Source organism: Pleurodeles waltl, chromosome 3_1 (genome assembly GCF_031143425.1).
Source record: "Pleurodeles waltl isolate 20211129_DDA chromosome 3_1, aPleWal1.hap1.20221129, whole genome shotgun sequence".
Classification (NCBI taxonomy): domain Eukaryota; kingdom Metazoa; phylum Chordata; class Amphibia; order Caudata; family Salamandridae; genus Pleurodeles; species Pleurodeles waltl.
Window position 1 is genome coordinate 757,614,501 of NC_090440.1, and position 21,818 is coordinate 757,636,318.

General features: G+C 45.5%; 1 protein-coding gene across 2 annotated transcripts in view; it reads left to right on the plus strand.

Annotated features, from left to right (window-relative positions):
• SYT9 (synaptotagmin 9) overlaps positions 1-21,818 on the plus strand; it is an 893,131-nt gene that overhangs the window by 702,569 nt on the left and 168,744 nt on the right. For both annotated transcript variants that reach the window (XM_069223540.1, XM_069223541.1), the window contains exon 4: positions 9,408-9,528. In XM_069223540.1, the coding sequence (XP_069079641.1) occupies positions 9,408-9,528 (121 nt within the window). The remainder of the gene's footprint in view (positions 1-9,407; positions 9,529-21,818) is intronic.

The following is a 21,818-nucleotide window of genomic DNA, read 5'->3' on the forward strand; positions in this document are numbered from 1 at the left end:
ATCGTAAAAGCCTATTTCAGCGGTACACCTAAGATAAAAGTCAAACAGCAGTGCCATATTAGGGCCTCACAGGGGAGTGCCCATGTTATCATGGCTTGACACCCCATGACTCATATCATCTTTGAATGATGAGAAGCACCTTACCACCGGGAAAATGCTTATTAAAAGTTTACCAATTTTTCTTTAAAAAGTTTAAATGTGAAATTAATTATGTGTACCATAGGCATTCCTTTCAAACTAATTACATAGTAGTGGCAAGTTACAAATAAGAATTTGTTGGGACGGAAATGTCCCTGACCTGGTGATAGATCTCTACCCCTGCCATGAGTGCTCCTGCTGAAACAGTGTCTGGATCCCTTGTGCTGACTTTTCTTGTCATGGGTGAACACAGATCATGTGTGTGCACCATAGTTTAAGCCTGTCTAATGGATTGCAGTATGGTTGGAGCATGAGGAGCACCCAACATGCACCCCTCATGGTGATGAAAGGCTATTGACTTTACCAGGAGTGAAGTAGCACAAGTTTGAAGGTGGCAGCAAAATGTGTAGTGATCAATAGAAGCAAACAGACCTTCTTACCTCTGTCATTGGAGTGAGGCCTATAGGCTCACTGATGTAATGTTTGGCTGCTGTATGCTTAACTCACCTTTGGCCTACATCAAGTTAGTTTGTATTGCTGTGCAGTGCATGTATGTTGTAGACATATGCTGGGTGCATGTGTGCCTGTAAATGGTACTATACTGTACATGGAGGACTCTGGGTTCACTTTGGTTGGTGCAGGACTGAGTGGAGGAGCATAAGGGGGTATAGGAATCCCCCAAACAGATTTGTTGATTGATGCATTCCTGAGAGCTGGATGGAACACACACTGGAGGAATGGGAGCCAAGTCCTGCCTCTTCAGTACACTTCAAAGGGTGCACTTTGAGTTAGGGAGACAACACTGTAAAAGGGCCTGGGCACAACATAAGGAGGCAGAGCTGATAAGAGAATCATAAAAAAATAGTGCTAGGGCCCTGGGATAAACGTTTGATTCACATATAACTGTGGCTGACATCCAGGTGTGACCTCTAGTCACTCCCATGGTCTGTGCTGTGGGGCTATGAGATTTTGCGCTGTGATAAACTGCATCCTTTTGAAAGGGAAGGACAGAGAAGTGGGCACCTCCTTAGAAGGAAGCAGACCCCTCAACATAAACTTCAAAGACTCAGGGCCTAATTACAAGTGTGGTGGTCATCAGACAGCCACACTCGCAGTGGCTGTTAGACTGCTGAGGTTGTGGCAGTCAAACCGCCACATTACGAGGTTGGTGGGCAGACCCGCCACACTACCGCACCTCCGCTGGAATTGGAGGTCTAGAGGAGCTGATGGCGGTGCAGGTTTCAATCAGCCAGGGCGGTGCTGAACTTAGCACAGCCCTGCTGATTACAGCCTGGTTCTCCACCAGCCTTTTCAAGGCAGTTACACTGCCTTGAAAAGGCTGGCGCAAAGCAGGCACATGGTGCCAGAGGGGGGCCACAGGCATGGGTAATTAAGGGCTAACCCTGCCCAGCACCCTCGTAATGCACACTGTCTGCTGTACATACAGTGTGCATTACGAGGGTCCTGGTGCCCCCTGCGGGTGGCAGAATTGCTGCTGGTTCGATTAAGAGCTGGCTACAATGCTGCTGCCACTTTCCCACTGGGATGACTGGCAGAAACCTTGGTTTCTACCAGTCAGCTCAACGGGAAAGTCTTAATGGGGCCGGCGAGGCGGTACCCAGCACAGTGGCAACCACCCCTTCTGGAGTTTGGCAGGCGGGTGCTCCCGTTCTCCAAACTCATAATCAGGGCCTGTGACCTTAAATCATTTGGTGTCTGGAAATGGACTATGATAAGGCGAGTTCAAGGCCTCAAAATTGGCATCTGTCAAGCAGTCGGGCTCTGTGAGGAGTAGAAGCTCTGCAAGACTTCTGCCTGTGACCAGGGCTAGAAACTAAGGCCTGCCTGTCACCCAACTTGAGGAGGGAATATCACCTTGGGAAACCCAAGACAACCTGCCTTGGGCCCTGAAGCACCAGTGCCTGACTACTTGCCAAGACCAGTTTGACTTGTGAGCAATACAGCAAGTTCCAGTGAGGGATCCCAGCCAGTGGATATGTGCAACGGGTTGAGAGGAGGCAGCTGCTGAACTGATCGTGTCGCCACACATGTGCAGGTTCAAGTCATTCACCCCATATTCCACAGGGGCAACCATGAAGTTAGCTGTGGTTGGCATCACTACTGTGGCAATCGGCCATAGCCCATGTGCAGAGTCCAGTCGGGCAACCCTGCATGCCAGAAGTGGCCATCATGAAGATTACTGCCATGTCAACTGGGCTGCAGTCATTGTGCAGAGTGAAGTTGGCGACTCTGTATGCCAAAGGGTGGCCACATAAAGATTACTGCTGTGTCAATAGAGCCATGACCCATGTGCAGTGAGAAGTGGGTGGCACCATATGCCAGATGGGGCTGCTGTGAAGAGGAACTTATTGCTGTGAAGATTGGGCTGTTGCCTCTGTGTGGAGTAGAGCTGGTGACCCTGCGTGCCAGAGGGGTCAACTGGTAAGGAAAGGGACTGTTTCCTTCTTCAAATATTGTTGAGAAAAGAGGCTGCCACAGTGACCCATGTGGGCCCAAACTCCCACCTGAGAAAAGGAAGGAAAGCAATCAACCTCCCCACTTTTGGAAAAGAAACGAGGAGCTTATCATCTCACTAGAGAAAGCACTGTGGAAGCCCAACCAATGCCCCTGCAGAGCCCCAAGTGCTAATCACCAGCAGCAGCTGCTGCAGATCACCACAATGCCTGAGAATGATGTGTTCTCAGAGAATCCTGTTGTGCAGCCCCTGCGGGAGCGGGTAAGACTGATCATAGGGCCAGAAAACCCCAAGGAAACTTGTTTTGCCACATAGCATTTAACTGGACAATCATGTATTAGTGCAATTGAACATATTTAGATTTGTGAGCCTATTCCCCCCCCCCTGCACCCCCCGTTTCCCCCCACAAATAAGCCTTGGACCACCTTCCCCCCAACAAGCCTTGTACTGCTCGACCCAGGCTATCACTGATAGTCAAGTGCTGAAGGGGTACTTGGCTCAGTTTCTCAGGGTCCGTAGTAAGTTGGGCCCAGGAAATCAGGAGTAAAAACCATCAACCCCCATGGCTGGCCCCAGTAGCTCCTGCTTTCCCTGTGCCCTTTGAAAGGAGTTATGATAAAATGTTTTCATTCTAGTCATTAACTCTGTCACTTAATATTGTAGAGGGATTCTCCACTCAGCCACCTAATACTACAGTTATTCAGGCTATCCGGTATCCCCTTGTGAGTGTGCTAAAGCCTGATCCGTGGGATCCCTAAGGGCTTTGCGGAATTAACTATCTTTATCAGTCTTAAGAACGAGTATGTCTGCTCATAATTCAAAGCTTATTTCTTAATTGGCGGCATCGTTTTTCCCTGCCAACTAAAAAATTGGACACCACATCCTTAACAAATGTACGTCTAGAACTGTATTATGTGTGTAGTAATAATACCAATCACTTGCTGAGGCTTATTTGAGGGTTTCCAGTTAGTGCCCTGGTCTTAAATTGTTTATTTGATATTTATGTGCACGTTGAAAGACATCTGACATTGAATCTTTAAGTCATTTTCTCCTGCGTAATGTATTCCCTGTAAGCCTTGGCAAATTGTCTCGGACTCTGAAAAATCACTTACAGAAGATTTGGTTTATATTATGAGTTAAGCATGACAATTTACTCAATTCCTCTAATCCGAATCGTGCAGTATATTTCCTTATGAAGTTCCTCCAATGATGTCACGGAATACTAATTCAAAACATGTAAACTCACAATGTCGTGGTGACATTAGCTAAGGCTGAAGAATAATCCTAGATTGAAACCTCTGACATTAAGTGCTGAGTTATAAAACCAATGATGTTCATTGATTTTCCCTCGCTCTCATTTATGTGTGCAATGGGCGCCGACAACATTTAATAAAAAATGGGAGTTGCTTGCTTGAGGTAGCAAGAAATTAAATATAAATGCATCTATTTATTTTCATGCTGGCATTGACATCCATTTTTCGATTGTCCTCGGTTTATTGTTTCACATACCCAAAGTTCTAATGTATAAAATAACGTTAAACTGTAAATACTTGGGATGGTCGACTTTTATATTTTGATACATCATTTTCTTTGTTGGAACAAAATATTGTGAACTGAGCACTTGGAGATCGGATCCTTCATGTAGAGATGTTGAAACATAACATTAGGAGTAGTAATGTCTACTTTATGGGTATTAAAAACTAAAAATTGTTGGGGCAGTTGGATGATAGAGAGAAATTTGTCATCTCGCTACATACAACGTTAAACTATACTTAGGTCTGGATTTGGTCAATCCCTTACTTGTGATTAGAATGCTTGCTTGTCTATTTCATTTTTCTGATCCTAATTCGATTATTGTCTTAACATTATTTAGTTTGTCCCGCTCAAAGGAGCATTTTAGTTTAGGCATGGTTTGATTTGATTATTTGTTATGTTCCACTGTTGAGGTGAAGGAACTATTTTACCTTTTGCAGGATGCTATGGTATTTTGGTAGTGAATTAACCTTCCTCCTGGCCCTGTCTGTTCCTCTGCTCTCTCTTTCTTCCCATGCACTTTGCGACTCCCCCACCGGCTGCCACTCTCTCTCCCTCTCCTGTGTATTTCATATTCCCCATCCTCTCAGTATGATTTTGCAGTTCAAGGCCACACCCCAGGGCCATTCTGTCTTTCTCCATTTCCACCATGTACAAGCATGGAGCTTGTATGCAGCAAATATGGCCTCACACTGTCTGCTACTCACCTCTCATTGGAATTAGTTTTGCTAATGCTGTAATGCCATTGTCTGTGTAGCATACAAGGCCCTCCCGAAATAGTATTCAGGGGGCCATCCCGAAATAGTATTTTTATACCATGTTGCATCTAAATGCCATGGTTATGTGACAACTACATGTAACATAACTCCATCCTGGAATAAAGCAACGATAAATGGAGTACAGAAAACACCTTTTCTAGATCGTCTTCCAGAAATGTAATACAATTGTAAATATGTGAAAGGTAATGTCAGTGTGAAATGCAAATGTGTAAGACCCCATCGATATGCATATCTCTGTTGCCAGTCAGCAAGATTTGTGCAATATAAATAAAAATACATGCAACACATACAAATCAGTTGTTTTTTAGTTCTGACATTCAAACATACCATTGCGTTTTACTGTTCATCCGCTTCTGTCGCAGTGTTGCCTCCAATGTGAGCGGGAATATGCTTTCCCTGCAAACCTAGCATGGGAAATGTAAGTCACCTGCACCATTTGTGTGCACCTAACAGATGTCTTGCAAAAATGTTATTTAGGCTAGATTAATAACGTTAATTGGCTCCATGTTGTAGGGGAAGGTGCATGCAGTGGGGAGCTCTTCAGTAGCTCCTGACTAAGCCGACGTTCAAATTACAGTTATTGAAATTAAGACAATTTTGGGGAGACCCATGCACAAAGATAAACGTCTAGCCTGGAGTTCTGATTGTTGCTTTGATCCATTGTCACAGAGAGTGTTGTAAAGAATTAGCTCAGAATAAAAAATGATCATGTCAAGGACTAGTCAACAAAGCTAAAAAACAAAGTAGCATTATGAAGTGGCAAATTTAAGACTTATAAGAGTACATATATATCCATAACCCCATTAAAACTTGCTCCATGTGACGAGCAACTGCAGATTGGTACTGTCCAAGCCCTACGCATAGTCAGCGAGATAAGCTTGTCCTTAATCGAGGATACTCTAGTATTGATATATATGTATTTACTAAAGTCATGATACTGATTTGTGCAGATGACATACACCTGACATGAGAGACTGTGATTAAGATACTTATTTTTGACGTGTACTTTGTCATTCCATTCAAATGCCAATAAAGAAATAGGTAAAAAACAGCATGTCCTTAATGCCCCGAAGAGGCTGATGAATAAAAATACTGTCCAACATATCAGGGTCAGACCTGGTGGAACGAAACTTTATAGGATGACAGTAGATCCAAAACACATATGTTAAGGGCATTTCAGGAAAATGGGAAAAGGCCAATGCAGCAATCTTAAGCCAAAATTAAAGCGGAAGACAACACCCTGACCATAGAGCACAGCCACTAAGTGTAGAATTCTGCAACAATTGAGGAAGCAACTCCCCACTACTGTGCAGATCTACTAACTCATTGCAGTTGCAAGAATTCCAGCAGGAGGCCACAAAGACATGGACATCATTTAGGAGTCACCAGGTGTCACAGCTTGCGGCCCCTGCAATGGCCCTAGCAACTCCTGGCCTTAGAGGAGGCAAAATCAATGCCAGGAACACAGTGGCAGCTCCTCCTTATGGCCGTCATTTGGAGCTTCACTCTGTTTTATCTCAAATTTTTATTGCAATAATAGTAAATATTATTTCATTATTCACTATTAGTGGAATAGAAATATGGAGTTTTATTAGCTGGAATGAACTTCCTTGGCAGCTGAGGTAAGTAAAAACAAATGCTTTCAAATGTTGTTGAATGCATGCTTGTGGGTGAGTGTGTGTTATCGTTTGAGAGAACATGTGTGTCAGTGTGAATGTGAGTGTATATGTAAGCATGTGTTTGTGAGTGAAATTGAAGGTCCTTTCCCTACTCCCCTTCCCAGCGAAGGTCATCGAGAAGATAGTCAACAGCCAATTATCTTGTTTCCTGGAGGACAACAGCCTACTCAACATCTCCCAGTCCGGCTTCCAAAAGAACCACAGCACCGAGACCGCTCTCCTTGCTGCTACCAATGACATCAGGAGCAGGCTTGACGAAGGTGAAATCGTGGCCTCATCCTCCTTGACCTTTCTGCAGCCTTCGACACCATCCGTCACCACACACTTCGCACACGCCTTCACGCCGCTGGAATCCGCCACAAGGCCCTGGACTGGATCACATCCTTCCTCTCTAGCAGAACTCAGAGAGTCCGCCTCCCTCCGTTCCTGTCAAAAGCCACCAAGACCATCTGCGGAGTTCCCCAGGGATCCTCTCTGAGCCCCACCCTTTTCAATGTCTACATGGCGCCGCTCACCAACATCGTCTGATCCCACGGCCTGAACATCGTCTCCTACACGGATGACACACAACTGTGCATCTCACTCACGAAGTACCCTGCCACCGCCAAGACCAACCTCCACACCGGGCTTCATGCCATCGCCAACTGGATGGAGGCAAACCGCCTCAAACTGAACTCGGATAAGACTGAGATCACCATCTTCAGCTCCAACAAATCAGCATGGGATGACTCCTGGTGGTCTGCCACTATAGGAGCCACTCCAACTCCCACCCCCATGCACGCAACCTCGGCTTCATACTTGACTCATCGCTCACTATGACCCAGCAAGTCAACGCCATCTCATCCTCATTTTTTAACACCCTCCGCATGCTTCGCAAGACCTTCAGATGGATCCCCATTGAAACCAGAAGAACGGTCACCCACACCCTCGTTAGCAGTAGACCGGACTACGGCAACGCACTGTACGCGGGAATAGCGGCCAAGCTCCAGAGAAAACTTCAGCGCATTCAGAACGCCTCAGCACGACTCATTCTTAACCTCCCTCGCCACGAACACATCTCAGCCCACCTCAGAGATCTCCACTGGCTCCCCGTCAACAAAAGGATCATCTTCAAACTCCTGATCCACGCTCACAAGTGCCTGCCTACCTCAACGAGCATCTCAACTTCCACGTCCCGACACGCCAGCTCCACCCTGCCAACCTCACCCTTGCCACCGTTCCCAACGTCCACCATGCCACAGCCAGCGGCAGATCCTTCTCCCCCCTCGCCACCAAGACCTGGAACTCCCTCCCCATCAACCTACGTCTGACCAAGGACCTTCTGACCTTCAGGAAGCATCACAAGACCTTTCTTTTCGAGCAGTAGCACCCATTCCTCCCCCCCCCCCCCCCATAGCACCTTGAGACCCTACCGGGTGAGTAGTGCGGTTAACAAATAACTGATTGATTGGTCAAAAGGCATGTGATGTCACTTAAGCTACCTCTGGCATTTTGGTGAATTGAAGTTCATGCATGAAGATACATTGAAAGTGCAGCACCTGAAGGCAAGAATCAATCGATGCTTGACACCCAAGAACCTCTTCACAATTACAAAGAGACCCTCGTCTGTTGATGTCTGCTGCACTAAATGAAGACAAGTGTCAGAAGAGTGTGAGCTCTCTCCAAATGTTTCAAGGTTCGTACTATACAAAAGATAAAGGATCGGGCTCCTAGGGCACAGAGACAGCATGGTTAGGCTATCTACAATGCAGGAGCTGGAGATGCAGGAGATGCCTTCATTCATATCAGAGTTATGCTATCCAGTTCAGATTATGCCCATTGTCCATCCAGCTCTCTGCTGCCATTTTTAAATATATTGGAGGTACACTATGTGGCTCTTTGGACACAGCATGTTCCTTATTCAAGGTGTGAGGAGCACCTGAACCTTGCACAGCAATGAAAGAAAACGCACGTGTCGAATTCAGTATCACCATAATAAGAAGGTGCAGTGTTGCATTCATGACACTACAGTAAGCTTCTATGACGAATTGTAATAATATTTGGAAGGACCAACCTGACGATCTGTTTCTCACCTATGGAATACATCATTCAATTTCATGTAAACAACATACACTCTGCCGCTGTTTGTAGTACAAAAGTAATATTTATTTTGGCAAGTACAAGATATATGTTAACATATGAGGTGATGTATGTGGACAATCGCTATGGACTGCTTTCATCAACCACATTGTATTACAATATTTTTTTTTTTCTGAGTCTGAGATGCTTTCGTTTTGCAGATTATCTTCACATTTTGGAATGCATAATTTTCCTTAGGCGCAGAAATATGTCTCTTAAGATAAACCGTAACCAATGAAAAGTTGGTACAGATATTTAATTATCCATTACACGTTTATTGAAATGTCTTGTAAGAGGAACCTGTCTGACAAGAGACATGCAGTCGTGACACTTTAATGTGCTAGCATTTACTCGAAAGTTCAACTGGATCGAGATCCATGTCTTGGTAATCAGTCTGCTTGAATCTTCCATGGGGTGTATATATTATTCAAATTCTTCAGTATTTCCATTTGAAATTTGATGATTTTAATAGAGTGCAAGTGTTAATATGAAAGCTGCATTTTGTGTTTTTTTGTCATAGAACTGTTATCCTACTTCAGATTTATTATTTCTCTTTGGAATGTATTGGCCTTTTTTTTAACAAAAATACTTTATAATCAAAAGTCTCTGATTAAAGTGACGTCCAAATCACATATCTCTACGCTAATGATGTTCTTAACTTTGAATATTAATTTTGTTTGCCAGGACAACGTGGACCTTGGAGACTTGATGTTTTCACTTTGCTACCTTCCTACTGCTGGGAGACTAACAATTACCATAATAAAAGCCAGAAATCTGAAGGCAATGGACATCACAGGAGCATCAGGTTAGATGGCCGCTCTGAATCTCATTTGTATCCAGTATTCGTCTGTGCTCAGTTTACTCATATGTTTCTTTTAACAAATGTGACACATTGGTATGAAACATATTTATTTCTTTTTAAGTTTATAAAGCGCAACTGACACCTAACATGCGCCCTGGACTAACATGTGTATACACACCTCAAATAAGTCATTTAAGGTCTTGTGTAGCTTGATTTTAGAGGAGCACGGTAAAAAGTGAATGGTCAAAAGGTAAGTTTACACCTTCAGACTGCTGTTATTGAGTTCCACTACAGGAAACAAATTGCTGGAAAAATGTTACAATACCTAAAAGTAGAGTTTTCAGTTGTCTCCTTGTTGGATTGAGAGCAAACCAGATAAGTAGCCTTTGGGATATTTGAAAAAAATCTATAGATATTATGTCAAATATGGTCAATGAACAGAATCTGTTTGGTCGAGACTAATCTTGTATTTTGTTTAATTCAGAGTTTTCAAGATAACTGTTTCGTGAACTTCTTTGAAAAAATGTAAATATACTTGGGACCCTGCAAAGCCAAGGGGAGAACAGTCAGGAATTATGAGAATTTCATCTTCTCAATAAAGGAAAAATTAGGATACAAGGAGCATTAACTAGCACATTCATTCTTTAAATGGATGAGTTCGGTTGATCATTTTACCCGTTGATGGCTGTGAGAAAATATGTTTTTGGTTGAGAGGGTGTGAGCTCTACTGAAGCAACAGCCACAGCCTTGGTCAGGATGATTCAAAAAAGTCACACAATTAACCTGTGCTTAATCCTCTGATAGCTTGACATAAAAGCAGTCAGGCTTAACTTGGAGACAATGTGTAAAGCATTTACGCAGCACACAAACAGTAATAAAGTGAAAATACCACACTAGAAAAATTCCACACTAATTTAGAGAAACAGTTACATTTACTAAATTATTTAACACCAAAACAGCAAAATTTAGTCAGCAGAATGGGAGATATGTAATTTTAAAGATTTAAGGTACATATTTGGGGCCTAAAAGCACTAAGCTCCACTTGCGGCAATCCAGTTGTGGGAGTCTGGGTAAGTCACAAGTTCAGGACAACTGCAATGGAGTACGGACCAGATACAGGGACCAGGTTAGTCCTGCTGAAGAAATAACCTTCTCTAAGTGTGGCGCGAAGAGTCCAGTTCGCGGTGGAGCAGGCAACAAGGAGCAAGGAGAGTATCAGACAAAGCCCGTCGCTGACCATCTTCAGGAAGAACCTCAAGACGTGGCTCTTCGGTTGAGACCCCTCCCCCCAAGCACCTTCAGACCCTCACAAGTGAGTAACCGCGCTTTCCAAATATTGATTGATTGACTGATTGAATGATTATCACGAATGGTCGTCGCTGTAGCGCAAAAAAAAAGGCCGGGCCTTGTGGGCAGTCATTGCTGTAGCATGAAAATTCTGTTGGGCGTCACAGACAGTTGATGCTGGAGCTTCACATTGGCAGCCACCCCAGGCTGTCAATGCTGTAGTGCAAAGAGCAGAATTCATGTTGGTGGTTGCCTTTGGCGATCACTGTAGAGGTGGGTTCACCAGAGCTGTGTGTTGGCAGTCAGTGTGCGCTGCAAGATTATGGCATCAATGGGCCCAAACTTCAGGCTTTCTCTTATTCTTCTAGGTGGAGCCCAACTGATGCCACACTAAGGGTCCAGGACCTGGGAGGCACCACTTGAGGATCAGGAACTCATGCCAGCAGAGGCCAGCAGCGCTCAAGCAGGTCCATCTGCAGGTCCTGGCAGGTTCAATGCAGCAGGCCAATTAGGAAGTTGCAAAGAGGCCTCTGGAGCTTATGGTGTCCCTAGAGCTTAGAACAGGAAGCTAGCTAGCTAGCCCTTAGAGTCACTTGGATAACTTGGGATAAAGGGAGTTGGCAGTCAGGTTACCCCCTGTCCATGCAAGGACACTCTAGTCAGGGTAAAGGAGAATCATCCTCAGTTAACCCCCACTCACCCCCTTGGTATCTTGGCACAAACAGGCAGGCTTAACTTCAGAGTGTAGGTGTAAAGTATTTGTACCAACACACACAGTAACTCAGTGAAAACACTATAAAATGACATGACACAGGTTTAGAAAAATAGGTAATATTTATCTAAACAAAACAAGACCAAAATGACAAACATCCACCATACACAAGTCAAGTTATGAATTAAAAAGCAAAAAGAGTCTTAAATCTTTAGAAAGCAGTGCTAACACTGTTAGCGTGAAAAAGTACCTGGGTTGCGTCAAAATAACACTGCACGGGCGAGTGTGCATCGGAAAAGGCCAGTGATGCATTGATTTCTCACTCGCGAGCGATACCGTGCGTCGTTCCTCCTCGAGTCAGGTCGGCGTGCATAATTTTTCCTCTCTTCAGGAGAGCGATGCGTTGATCCGGACAGGCACCTTGTGTCTGGGCAGGCTTTGTGTCATTTTCCCACACCCAGTGAGGTTTGTGTAAAAAATCCATTCGCAGACTATCTGAAAACCGCGCTATGTGGGGTTGCGACATTAACAGCCTCCATCAGCGGGTGTTGCGGAGGAGAAAGGAGCGCATTTTCAGAGTGCGCATTACCCTTTTTGACCAGACTGAGGAGGACATTTTTGATAAGTACAGGTTGAGCTCAGCCATGATACTTGACCTGATAGCTGAGCTACAACCCATATTGCAGCGCACAACACACAGGACCAATAGCATACCCACCCATGTGCAGGTATGATGCTCCCTGCACCTACTTGCCTCAGCGAGCTATCAATGGGTCATAGCAGCAGCTGGAGGGGTATCACAGAGTGTCCTCTCCAGATTTTTCAATGCATTTCTAAATGCTGTGCTGAGCAGGATACAACAGTACATCAGATTCCCCAACACCCCCACAGGAATTACAGCAGACAAAAATAGATTTCTACCAGATAGCACAGTTCCCCCACGTCCTAGATGCCATTGATGGGACACATGTTGCAATCTGTCCACCATCGACCACAGAGTATGTGTACTGCAACCGTAAAGACTGACATTCAATGAACATACAGGTGGTATGCAATGCCTCCTACATCATAACTGATCTCGTGGCCAGGTACCCAGGGAGCACACATGATTCGTACATCTTTCGCCACAGTGGGATTCACACAAGACTGCTAGCTGGGGAATTTGGTGAAGGAAATCTACTGGGTAATTTCCAACTTTACAATGTTGCATTGATGGCAGTGTGAAGTCACATGGCTCAGCTACTCATTATACCCTCTTTTCCTTCCAGGAAACTGTGCCTACGCAGTGCACACCTACATGATGACGCTCTACCTAAATCCTGCAACACCAGCAGAGCGGAGATACAATTCAGCACACAGGGCAACCCGCAATGTGGTGGAGCGCACCTTTGGCCTGCTGAAGTGTCACTTCTGGTACATCCACAAAAGTGGAGGGGCACTACAGTACAGCCCGGACACTACACGGAGAATAGTGGCCACATGTGCGATTTTGCACAATATAGCTACCACCAGGGGCATACCTGTGGAAATATCGGAGCCAGACTCAGATGAGGATGATGATCCCATACCACTCCTACAGCCAGCAGACAGGACCAGTGCAGCAGAGGGCAGGCAAAGGCGTGCTGACATCACGCACAACCATTTCAGATGTAAGTAATGACAGCACCACCTCACTGACATGTATTCCGGTAGTTCGCACCTTTATTACCTTGACTTCAGGTAACATACGTGTCACTAGACAAAGCAATACACATGAGTCAGACTGTTATCATCATAGTTTGCTGTATTGCTACAGGTGGAGGTAGTACCCTGTAGCCCTCAATGTCACTTCTTACGGCCACGCATTCCACTTGAGCGCGCTGTGGCCTCACCGGCACCTCTTGTATCAGGCTCCCAGGCAGTACTGTGCCTGGCACTGCGACGCCTAGGATTCATCACGGGCACTTCAAGACTGCTGAGGCTAGATGACTCCTCAGTATCCCCAACTCCCAGTTCGCTGGGTGTAGCACTGCGTGCTGTCAGCATAGCATCTAGGACATTGGTTATTTGCACCAATCCCTGGGCAACATCCCGACTGCTATGTGCTGCCTCCACCTGTGCGGCCACAGCACGCCATGATATCAGGGCAGTTGATGTAGCAAGACGATTTACAAGCCATTGAGCATTCCCATATATTGCCGTTCGCGCTGGCGGTGGCTAACACGCTCATGCCTGATCTCAGTACAGAGTTCCTTAATGGCATTTGTCAGTTCCTTGGTGTTATCCGCAGCTGTTTGCTGTCCCTCATGCAGCTTGCAGATGTTTGCATTCAGACACTCCAACTGCTTGCGCAGCCCCCCCATATTGGCATTGTTTGCCTGCAACTGCCTGTGCATTGCCCTCATGTTTTTGCATTGTAGGTGCTGCACCTTGAGCATGGACGCTTCAAGGCCACCAAAGAATGATGGGCCCTCACTTCCATCTGTGTGCTGGGTGCCTGCATCATGAGGCCTCCTGCGGGGAGTTGAGTGACGCTGGGGCAGGGACTGCTGCCTTCCTGTGGATCTAACTTCTGGGGGTGATGTGTGGCTTTCATCCGGCATGTCATCGGAGTCCTGGTTCAAATCGTGGAGAGTTAACACCCTTGCTCTGCGTCTGATTGGTGCTATACACAATGACTCGCTGGTGTTCAGACAGAGGCTGTGTTTCTGCATCCCCACATTGGCACATTCTGCTGCTGCTGGGCCTGAGCCACCTGCAACGACAATGTGCAGCATGTCATTTATGTGTGTATCACCAAATGTGGCACAATGGTAATAAATGTACACTTGCATCGTATCACTATGAACTGTGTGTTTTGTTCTTCTGTGTGTCGGTATACTTAATTGCTATCTATGTGCTATTTTCAGCTCTGGGTTGTGGACTACCACTCCCATAAGGCATTGTTGTGCCGCATGTAAGATGTGGAATGGACTACTTATCACAATGCTTTGCACTACTTGCTATTTCCTAAGAGGCATTTGTACATGTACATATGGGATTACATATCATTATTGGACTTACCTTTACTGGTGCTGGGTGTGCCGGATGTGTCAATGTCAGTGACCCCACTGACAGCTTCTGGAAGCAGTGTGGACTCCACCAGGTCTTCCATGGGGGTGGAAGGGTGTCTGGGTGGATGGTCACCCTCTCCTTGGCACAGGCACGCAGGTCGTACCACCTCTTGCGTATCTCTTCCACTGAGCGCTGCACAACCCCCACTGTGCAGATTTTGGTCTGGATGTCAGCCCAAAGTTATCTCTTCTCACTCTCTGGTACCTGGAGTGAGCTCTTCCCAAAGACCCGGTCATGGATCCTGACCACCATCTCAGTGAGCACCTCCAATTCTTGCTCACTGAATTTCAGCTTCCTCTTCCTCTCTCTCTTCTCCTTCCCATTACCAGCATTGGCCATGTTGGTGTTAGGTCCTAGCTTGCTCACAAACTTGCTCCTTGGGCCTGGTCTGTGACTGTCTGACTGCTCCTGTGGGTGTGGTACCTGGAAACAGCATGGGCTGACTCACTTCCTGCTTGTGATGTCATCAGGCTGTGCTAGGTGACCGTTTTCGCAATTTGCGATTTTCAATTACCGAATCGCAATTTGTTTGGCGATTCGGTATTTGGATGTCGCAAATTGCATTAGAGAATTTTAAGAAATCGCTATTTCCAACTCGCAATTTTGTTGCATTACATTTTGCGTGCCGGAAATAGCGATTTCTTAAAATTCCCTATTAGGGACTCCCAAACGCAATTCTTCATACATCTGGCCCCTAATCTTTCAGGGGTTTGGGTGCTCTTCTTATACCAATTTTGGCCTTTGAAGTAGGCCTACTTCAAAAGAAAGTCTTTTCTTGTTTGTGAGATCCTGCCTTGCCCAGGCCAGGCCCCAGACACACACCAAGGGGTTGGAGACTGCATTGTGTGAGGGCAGGCACAACCCTTTCAGGTGTAAGTGACCACTCCTCCTCTCCCTCGAAGCACAGATGGCTCATCAGAATATGCAGGCTACACCCCAGCTCCCTATGTGTCACTGTCTAGAGAGAGGTGCAAACAGCCCACCTGTCAAACTAACCCAGACAGGGGATCCACAAACAGGCAGAGTCACAAAATGATTTGAGCAAGAAAAATGCCCACTTTCTAGAAGTGGCATTATTAAATACACAATCTCAAAACCAACTTTACTAAAAGATGTATTTTTAAATGATGAGTTCACGGACCCCAAACTCCACATGTTTATCTGCTCCCAAAAGGAATCTACACTTTAATCGTTTTTAAAGGTAGCCTCCATGTTAACCTATGAGAGGGATAGGCCTTGCAACAGTGAAACCTGAATTTGGCAGTATTTCACTGTCAGGACATATAAAACACATTAGTATATGTCCTACCTTGAACATTCACTGCACCCTGCCCGTGGGGCTACCTAGGGCTTACCTTAGGGGTGTCTTACATGTAGGAAAATGGAAGGTTTAGGCCTGGCAAGTGTGTATACTTGCCAAGTCAAATTGGCAGTTTAAAACTGCACACACAGACACTGCAGTGGCAGGTCTGAGCCATGTTTACAGGGCTACTAATGTGGGTGGCACAACCAGTGCTGGAGGCCCACTAGCAGCATTTGATTTACAGGCCCTGGGCACCACTAGTGCACTGTACTAGGGACTTACCAGTAAATCAAATATGCCAATCATGGATAAACCAATCAACAGTACAATTTACACATACAATCTTACTATTAAGGAGGATTTAAAATAACAAATCCCTAGACACCAAACATGAAATTTTGTCCTGCTTCCGACTACAAGCTATCACTTATAAAATGTAGAAAGGTAACCCAGTGTTATCCTATCGGATATTGGAATCCAATCAGAATGACAACCCTGAGACATGTTTAAAAGATTACTGTTAGACATGACAGCCTATGGGTGGTCTTCCATCCAACTTTTTTCTTACCTCCTCCACTTTTATGACCTTATTTTTGCTGGTTTTAGGACTGTACATTTTGCTACTGCTAACTACTGCTAAAGTGCTTGTGCTCTGTCCCCTAAATCATGGTAACATTGGCTTAACCCCAAGTGGTATAGTTAATTTACTTATAAGTCCCTAGAAAAACGCACTACCTGTGCCCAGGGGCAGTAAATTAAATGCCACTTGTGGGCCTGCAGCACTGATTGTGCCACCCACTCAAGTAGCCCTCATACCATGTCTCAGGTGTGCAATTGCAGAGCCTGTGTGTGCAGTTTCCACTGCTGTGTCGACCTGGAGAAACAACCCTTTTGCAGGCCCAGATGTTCCCTCTTTATACATATGTCACCTCTTTAGTAGGCCCTGGACAACCCAGAGGACAGAGTGAAATGTATTTAAAAGGCAGGATATACACTTTTATGTTTTACATGCTCTGGTAGTGAAAACCTCCAGAGTCCATTTTTAACTCCCATAGGACAACATTTGGATTTCCTTACTGTTAGACCTGACAGCCTTAGGGTGGTGTCCCATAACTTTTTGCCTGCCTCCCTCAACTTTTAGGACACTGTTTTTGCTGATTTTAGGACTCTGCACACTTTACTACTGCTAACCAGTGCTAAGGTGCATATTCTCTCTCCGTTAAAACATGGTGACATTGGATCATACCCAATTGGCTTATTTAATTTACTCATAAGTCCCTAGTAAAGTGCACTATATGTGCCCAGGGCATATAGATTAAATGCTACTAGTGGGCCTGCAACATTGATTGTGCCACCCACCTAAGTAGCCCCTTAACCATGTCTCAGGCCTGCCATTTCAAGGTCTGTGTGTGCAGTGTCACTGCAAATTCAACTTGGCCTTTAAAAGTACTTGCCAAGCCTACAACTCCCCTTTTTCTACATATCTGTCACCCCTAAGGTAGGCCCTAGGTAACCCATAGGGCAGGGTGCTTTGTAGACAAAAGGCAGGACATGTACCTGTGTAGTTTACATGTCCTGGTAGTGTAAAACTCCTAAATTCTTTTTACACTGCTATGAGGCCTGCTCTTTTCACAGGCTAACATTAGGGCTACCCTAATATACTGTTTGAGTGGTAGCTTCTGATCTGAAAGGACTATCAAGGTGATATTTAGTATGGCCAGAATGGTAATACAAAATCCTGCTGATTGGTGAAGTTGGATTTAATGTTACTATTTTAGAGATACAACTTTTAGAAAGTGAGCATTTCTATGCACTTAAATCCTTCTGTGCCTTACAATCCACATCTGTCAATGTTTAGTTGAGAGCTCCCTTGTGCATTCACTCAGACAAACCCCAAACCCTGGATGCTCAGTCACACTTGCACACATCTGCATATTCCTGGGCTGGGAGGGTGGAGGGCCTGACACTTACATGTCAAAGGACAGTAGCCTGGCCTCACACAAAGGACTGTCACAGCCCCTACTGGGACCCTGGCAGACAGGATGGAACTGAAAGGGGAGCTTGTGTACTTCTAAGCCACTCTTTGAAGTCTCCCCCACTTCAAAGGCACATTTGGATATTTAAGCAGGGTCTCTGACCCTACCAACTCAGACACTTTTGAGGTAGACACTTCTACTTCACATACACTTCCTAAAGAAGAAACCCTGAACCAGAACCTGCAAACTGCGAAGAAGAACTGCCTGGCTGCCCAAAGGACTCACCTGACTGCTTTTCTGAGAAGGACTGCTGCCTTGCTGTTGCCCTGCTGCCTTGCTGCTCTCTGGCTGTGCTGAGAAGTGCCCTCCAAGGGCTTGGATAGAGCTTGCCTCCTGTTCCTTGAAGTCTCAGGACCAAAAAGACTAAATTCCTGCAAAAGAACTCCTTGTGTGGCAAAAATCGACACAAAGACTGCAAGAAACGACGCACAGCCTACATTGCAGTGAAAAATTCACTGCATGCCGAACCGGAACAATGCAATTCGACTTCGCAAGGAGAACAATGATGCAGTGCCAGCGTTGCGACGGGAAATTCGACGCACAGCCCACTGGATGTCGCGCTGGGGTGGTCTGAGACACGAGCCAAGCATTTGGCTCGGGGCGTGGCTGCAGTTCATAGAGGCGGGGCATGCCGTGCCCCTTCTGTGCTTTACTTTCTCACACAATGCCCCAAATTGGGCATGGGGCCTCAGCGAGTCTTGGGCGCAGCGCACCCTCAATATTAACTTGGCACCTTCCCCTCTGCCCCTCACTTACCTGGTGAGCTTGTCCTTTTTTCTTCTTTTCTCTTCTTTTTCTTCTTTTCCTCGTGTTTTTATGTGTACATTCAGCAGCCATGTTCTTTCTTTTTCCCAACATGCCTTCATTTTCCCTGCATGCCTTAGGACCCTTTTTCAAAATGGCGTCTTTTCTCTATATGTTCCTATGTTTCTTTCCCAATCCAATATGATGAATTTCTACTTCCTGTTGGTCATTTGCTCTTCTTGGGTATATAAGGTGAGTGATTATTGTTCTCCTTGCGCTGCAACACTTCCTTTGATGGTGATCTTTGCTCCTGCTTATTTTTCTCCAGTTATTTACCTCGCCTGTACCAGCTTCTTCCAGAATTGTTTTTTCCTGTTTGGAAGACTCACCTTTTTGCTTCTTTTTGTTCCAGGGAGTTCCTGCTTTAGAGGTTTTGATTTTTTTTCCCTCTGGGACTCCTTCTGGAGGGCAGGGACTGCGTTTTGGCGTTCCTTCTTCAACAGCACCCTGGCTACCAGAAAGGGCCACCCTTACCTTGATCAAGGCAGAACCTACAGGAATCAAGACCCTTCTGCAGTTCCAGGGGACCAAAGACATAAACGACGAGTAGCTCGTGACACTGAACCAATACAAAGCTGAGCCAGAACGACGCAGCCCGACTTCCTGAGAGGAATCGACGCAACACCTGCCGTGCTGTAGAAATTTCCACACATCGCCCACCAGATCGACGCAGCCCCTGTGACTTCGTATCACAAGCGCCGGATTTCAACGCATCTTCTGAACCCTGCAACCCAAAGAGGATCCAACTCAGTGCAGCGGAAATCAACGCAAAGTCTTCCCTGCATGGAAAATAAACGACGCATCATCTTCTAAGCTAAGCCTAACTGCTCAGTGCCAAGCTACCTGAGGGTGGGCACAGGATAATTTGGATTGTGTGTAACTTACCATGACTAGAGTGAGGGTCCTTGCTTGGACAGGGGGTAACCTGACTGTCGACCAAAGACCCCATTTCTAACCCTTACCTCATCTTTTAAGTGTAAATCACAATGAGGAAGAGATAAGTTTGTAAAGTTTGTGACTCTGGACTCACAATTTCAAATCAGCAACTTATGGTGAATTTGGGTTTGAAATTGCAGTTCTGAAAATGCCACTTTTAGAAAGTTGGGATTTTCTTACTTTAGCCATTTGGTGCTTATTGCCTGTCTCTGAAGACACATGTGGGATGGGTCACAGCTTGGCTTTGTGCATTCCCTCCGGACAGCCCCACATAAAGGTAACCTATGTGTGACTGATGGGCCATCTACAGTCTGATGGACACTCTTGGGCAGGATGGGAGGGAGGAACTGACTCACCTGATTGGGCTGTGTCCTGTCCCCACACAAAGGACTGCATACCCCTGCAGTGAGTCTGGAGCCAGGGCAGCAATGAGGGATCTCTGTGCACTTCAAATGCCTTTCTTTGATGTCTCCCACACTTCAAAAGCCCAACTGAGTATAGGTACGGTCCACTGACACCACCACTTCAGTACTCTTCTGGACCTGTGGGTACTCTGCCAGAAAGAAGGACTGCTGAGATGCTACAAGGACTGCAACTCTTCTGGACTCCTGTACTACAAGGAACTGCTGACCTGCTGGCTGCTGCCCTCCTGCCTGGGGAAAGGATACTGGACCTGCAACCTCCATGTTTGACTCCTGGACCCCAGTGTGACTCCAAGGGCTGATCTGTTGGTCTCCTGACCTGAGCCTCAGGGGTATAGAAGACTCCCCACAGCTCCGTATCCCTGAGAGGTGCCTCTCAGGTCCTGGGCCCTTGGAATTAATTTTTGGCTCCAAAATCAAACTTTTGGGCTCTTTGCAACAGCAAACAGGCCCATTCACCCCAAAACCGTGCTGCTTAAGTAAAGGATGAAAGCGAGCTACTGCAAGTTCGTCTCTTTGCACAGTAAGTATCGCCACTTGCGATGTAAGGCTCCAGCCGGCCCATCCGCGATAATCCAGATGACTCTTCATGTCCACAGACCATCGCCAGCAATTCTATCCTAGCTCCCTGCAAACTTCTTCCCCATGAACAGGACTCTTGCCCCAATTTTTGAGAAGATAAAAATTCTTAGCTGGACTTTTCTAGGACTGTATCCAACCTGCGCTCCATCAGGGTTGACCTGAACTTTTCAACTGAACCCAGTGTAGCATGACCTTTTAGCCTGAACTTGTGGATATAACCTAGTCTAACATGGCCAGTCAGGAAATGATGCTTTTAAGCACTACAATCATTGAAAATTCATAACTCTGGTTCTATTTATTGGATTTTTTCCATTTTGGTTTTGTTTTGTTCAATAAAATAAAATCTATTATCCTCATGGTGTTGGTAGTTTTTGTGCTGTGTTTTCACTGGTTTACTGTTTGAAGCATTGCACAAATACTTTACACATTGCCTCTTAAGTTAAGCCTGATTGCTATGTGGCAAGCTACCAGTATGGGAGCACAGGTTATCCTAGGGTGTGTTTGTGACTTAACCTGACTGGGATTGTGGTTCCTGCTTGGACAGGGTGCATAGCTCTGCCAACCGGAAGCCCAACTTCTAACAGTTACCTAACTGGGTGTCACAACAAGTGCTTCAGGCCCACTAGTAGCATTTAATTTACTAGGTCTGCTTGTGTGGTATAGCACTTTATTAGGGACTTAAAGGTACATTAAGTGGCCCAACTGGATGTAAGACATATTTGCCATGTTTGAAGAAGAGAGCACACGCACCTTAGCATTGGTTAGCGGTGGTAAAGAGCACAGAGTCCTAAAAATTAACAAAAACTAATTTACCACCCAACGGTTTCAGGTTTAACAGTGTCCATTATGAAATTCATGAATCATATCTCCTTCCCTGTAAATGTTATTGCAGACCTGCTTGAGCCATGTGGAGGACATGCGACTATGTTTAGTGCCCTGTTTGTGAACTAATAAGGCGGTTTTATTTCTTAAATACAGTTAGGGTTCAAAAACAAATTTTTGACATCACTGTGAAGGAGGACAGTGTAAAGAATAAGTCTAAAGATAATTTCCTCTACTAGGAACTCACTGAGAACAGCTGACTGCCATGACAAGTAAGCTATAAGTTCTGTGTATAT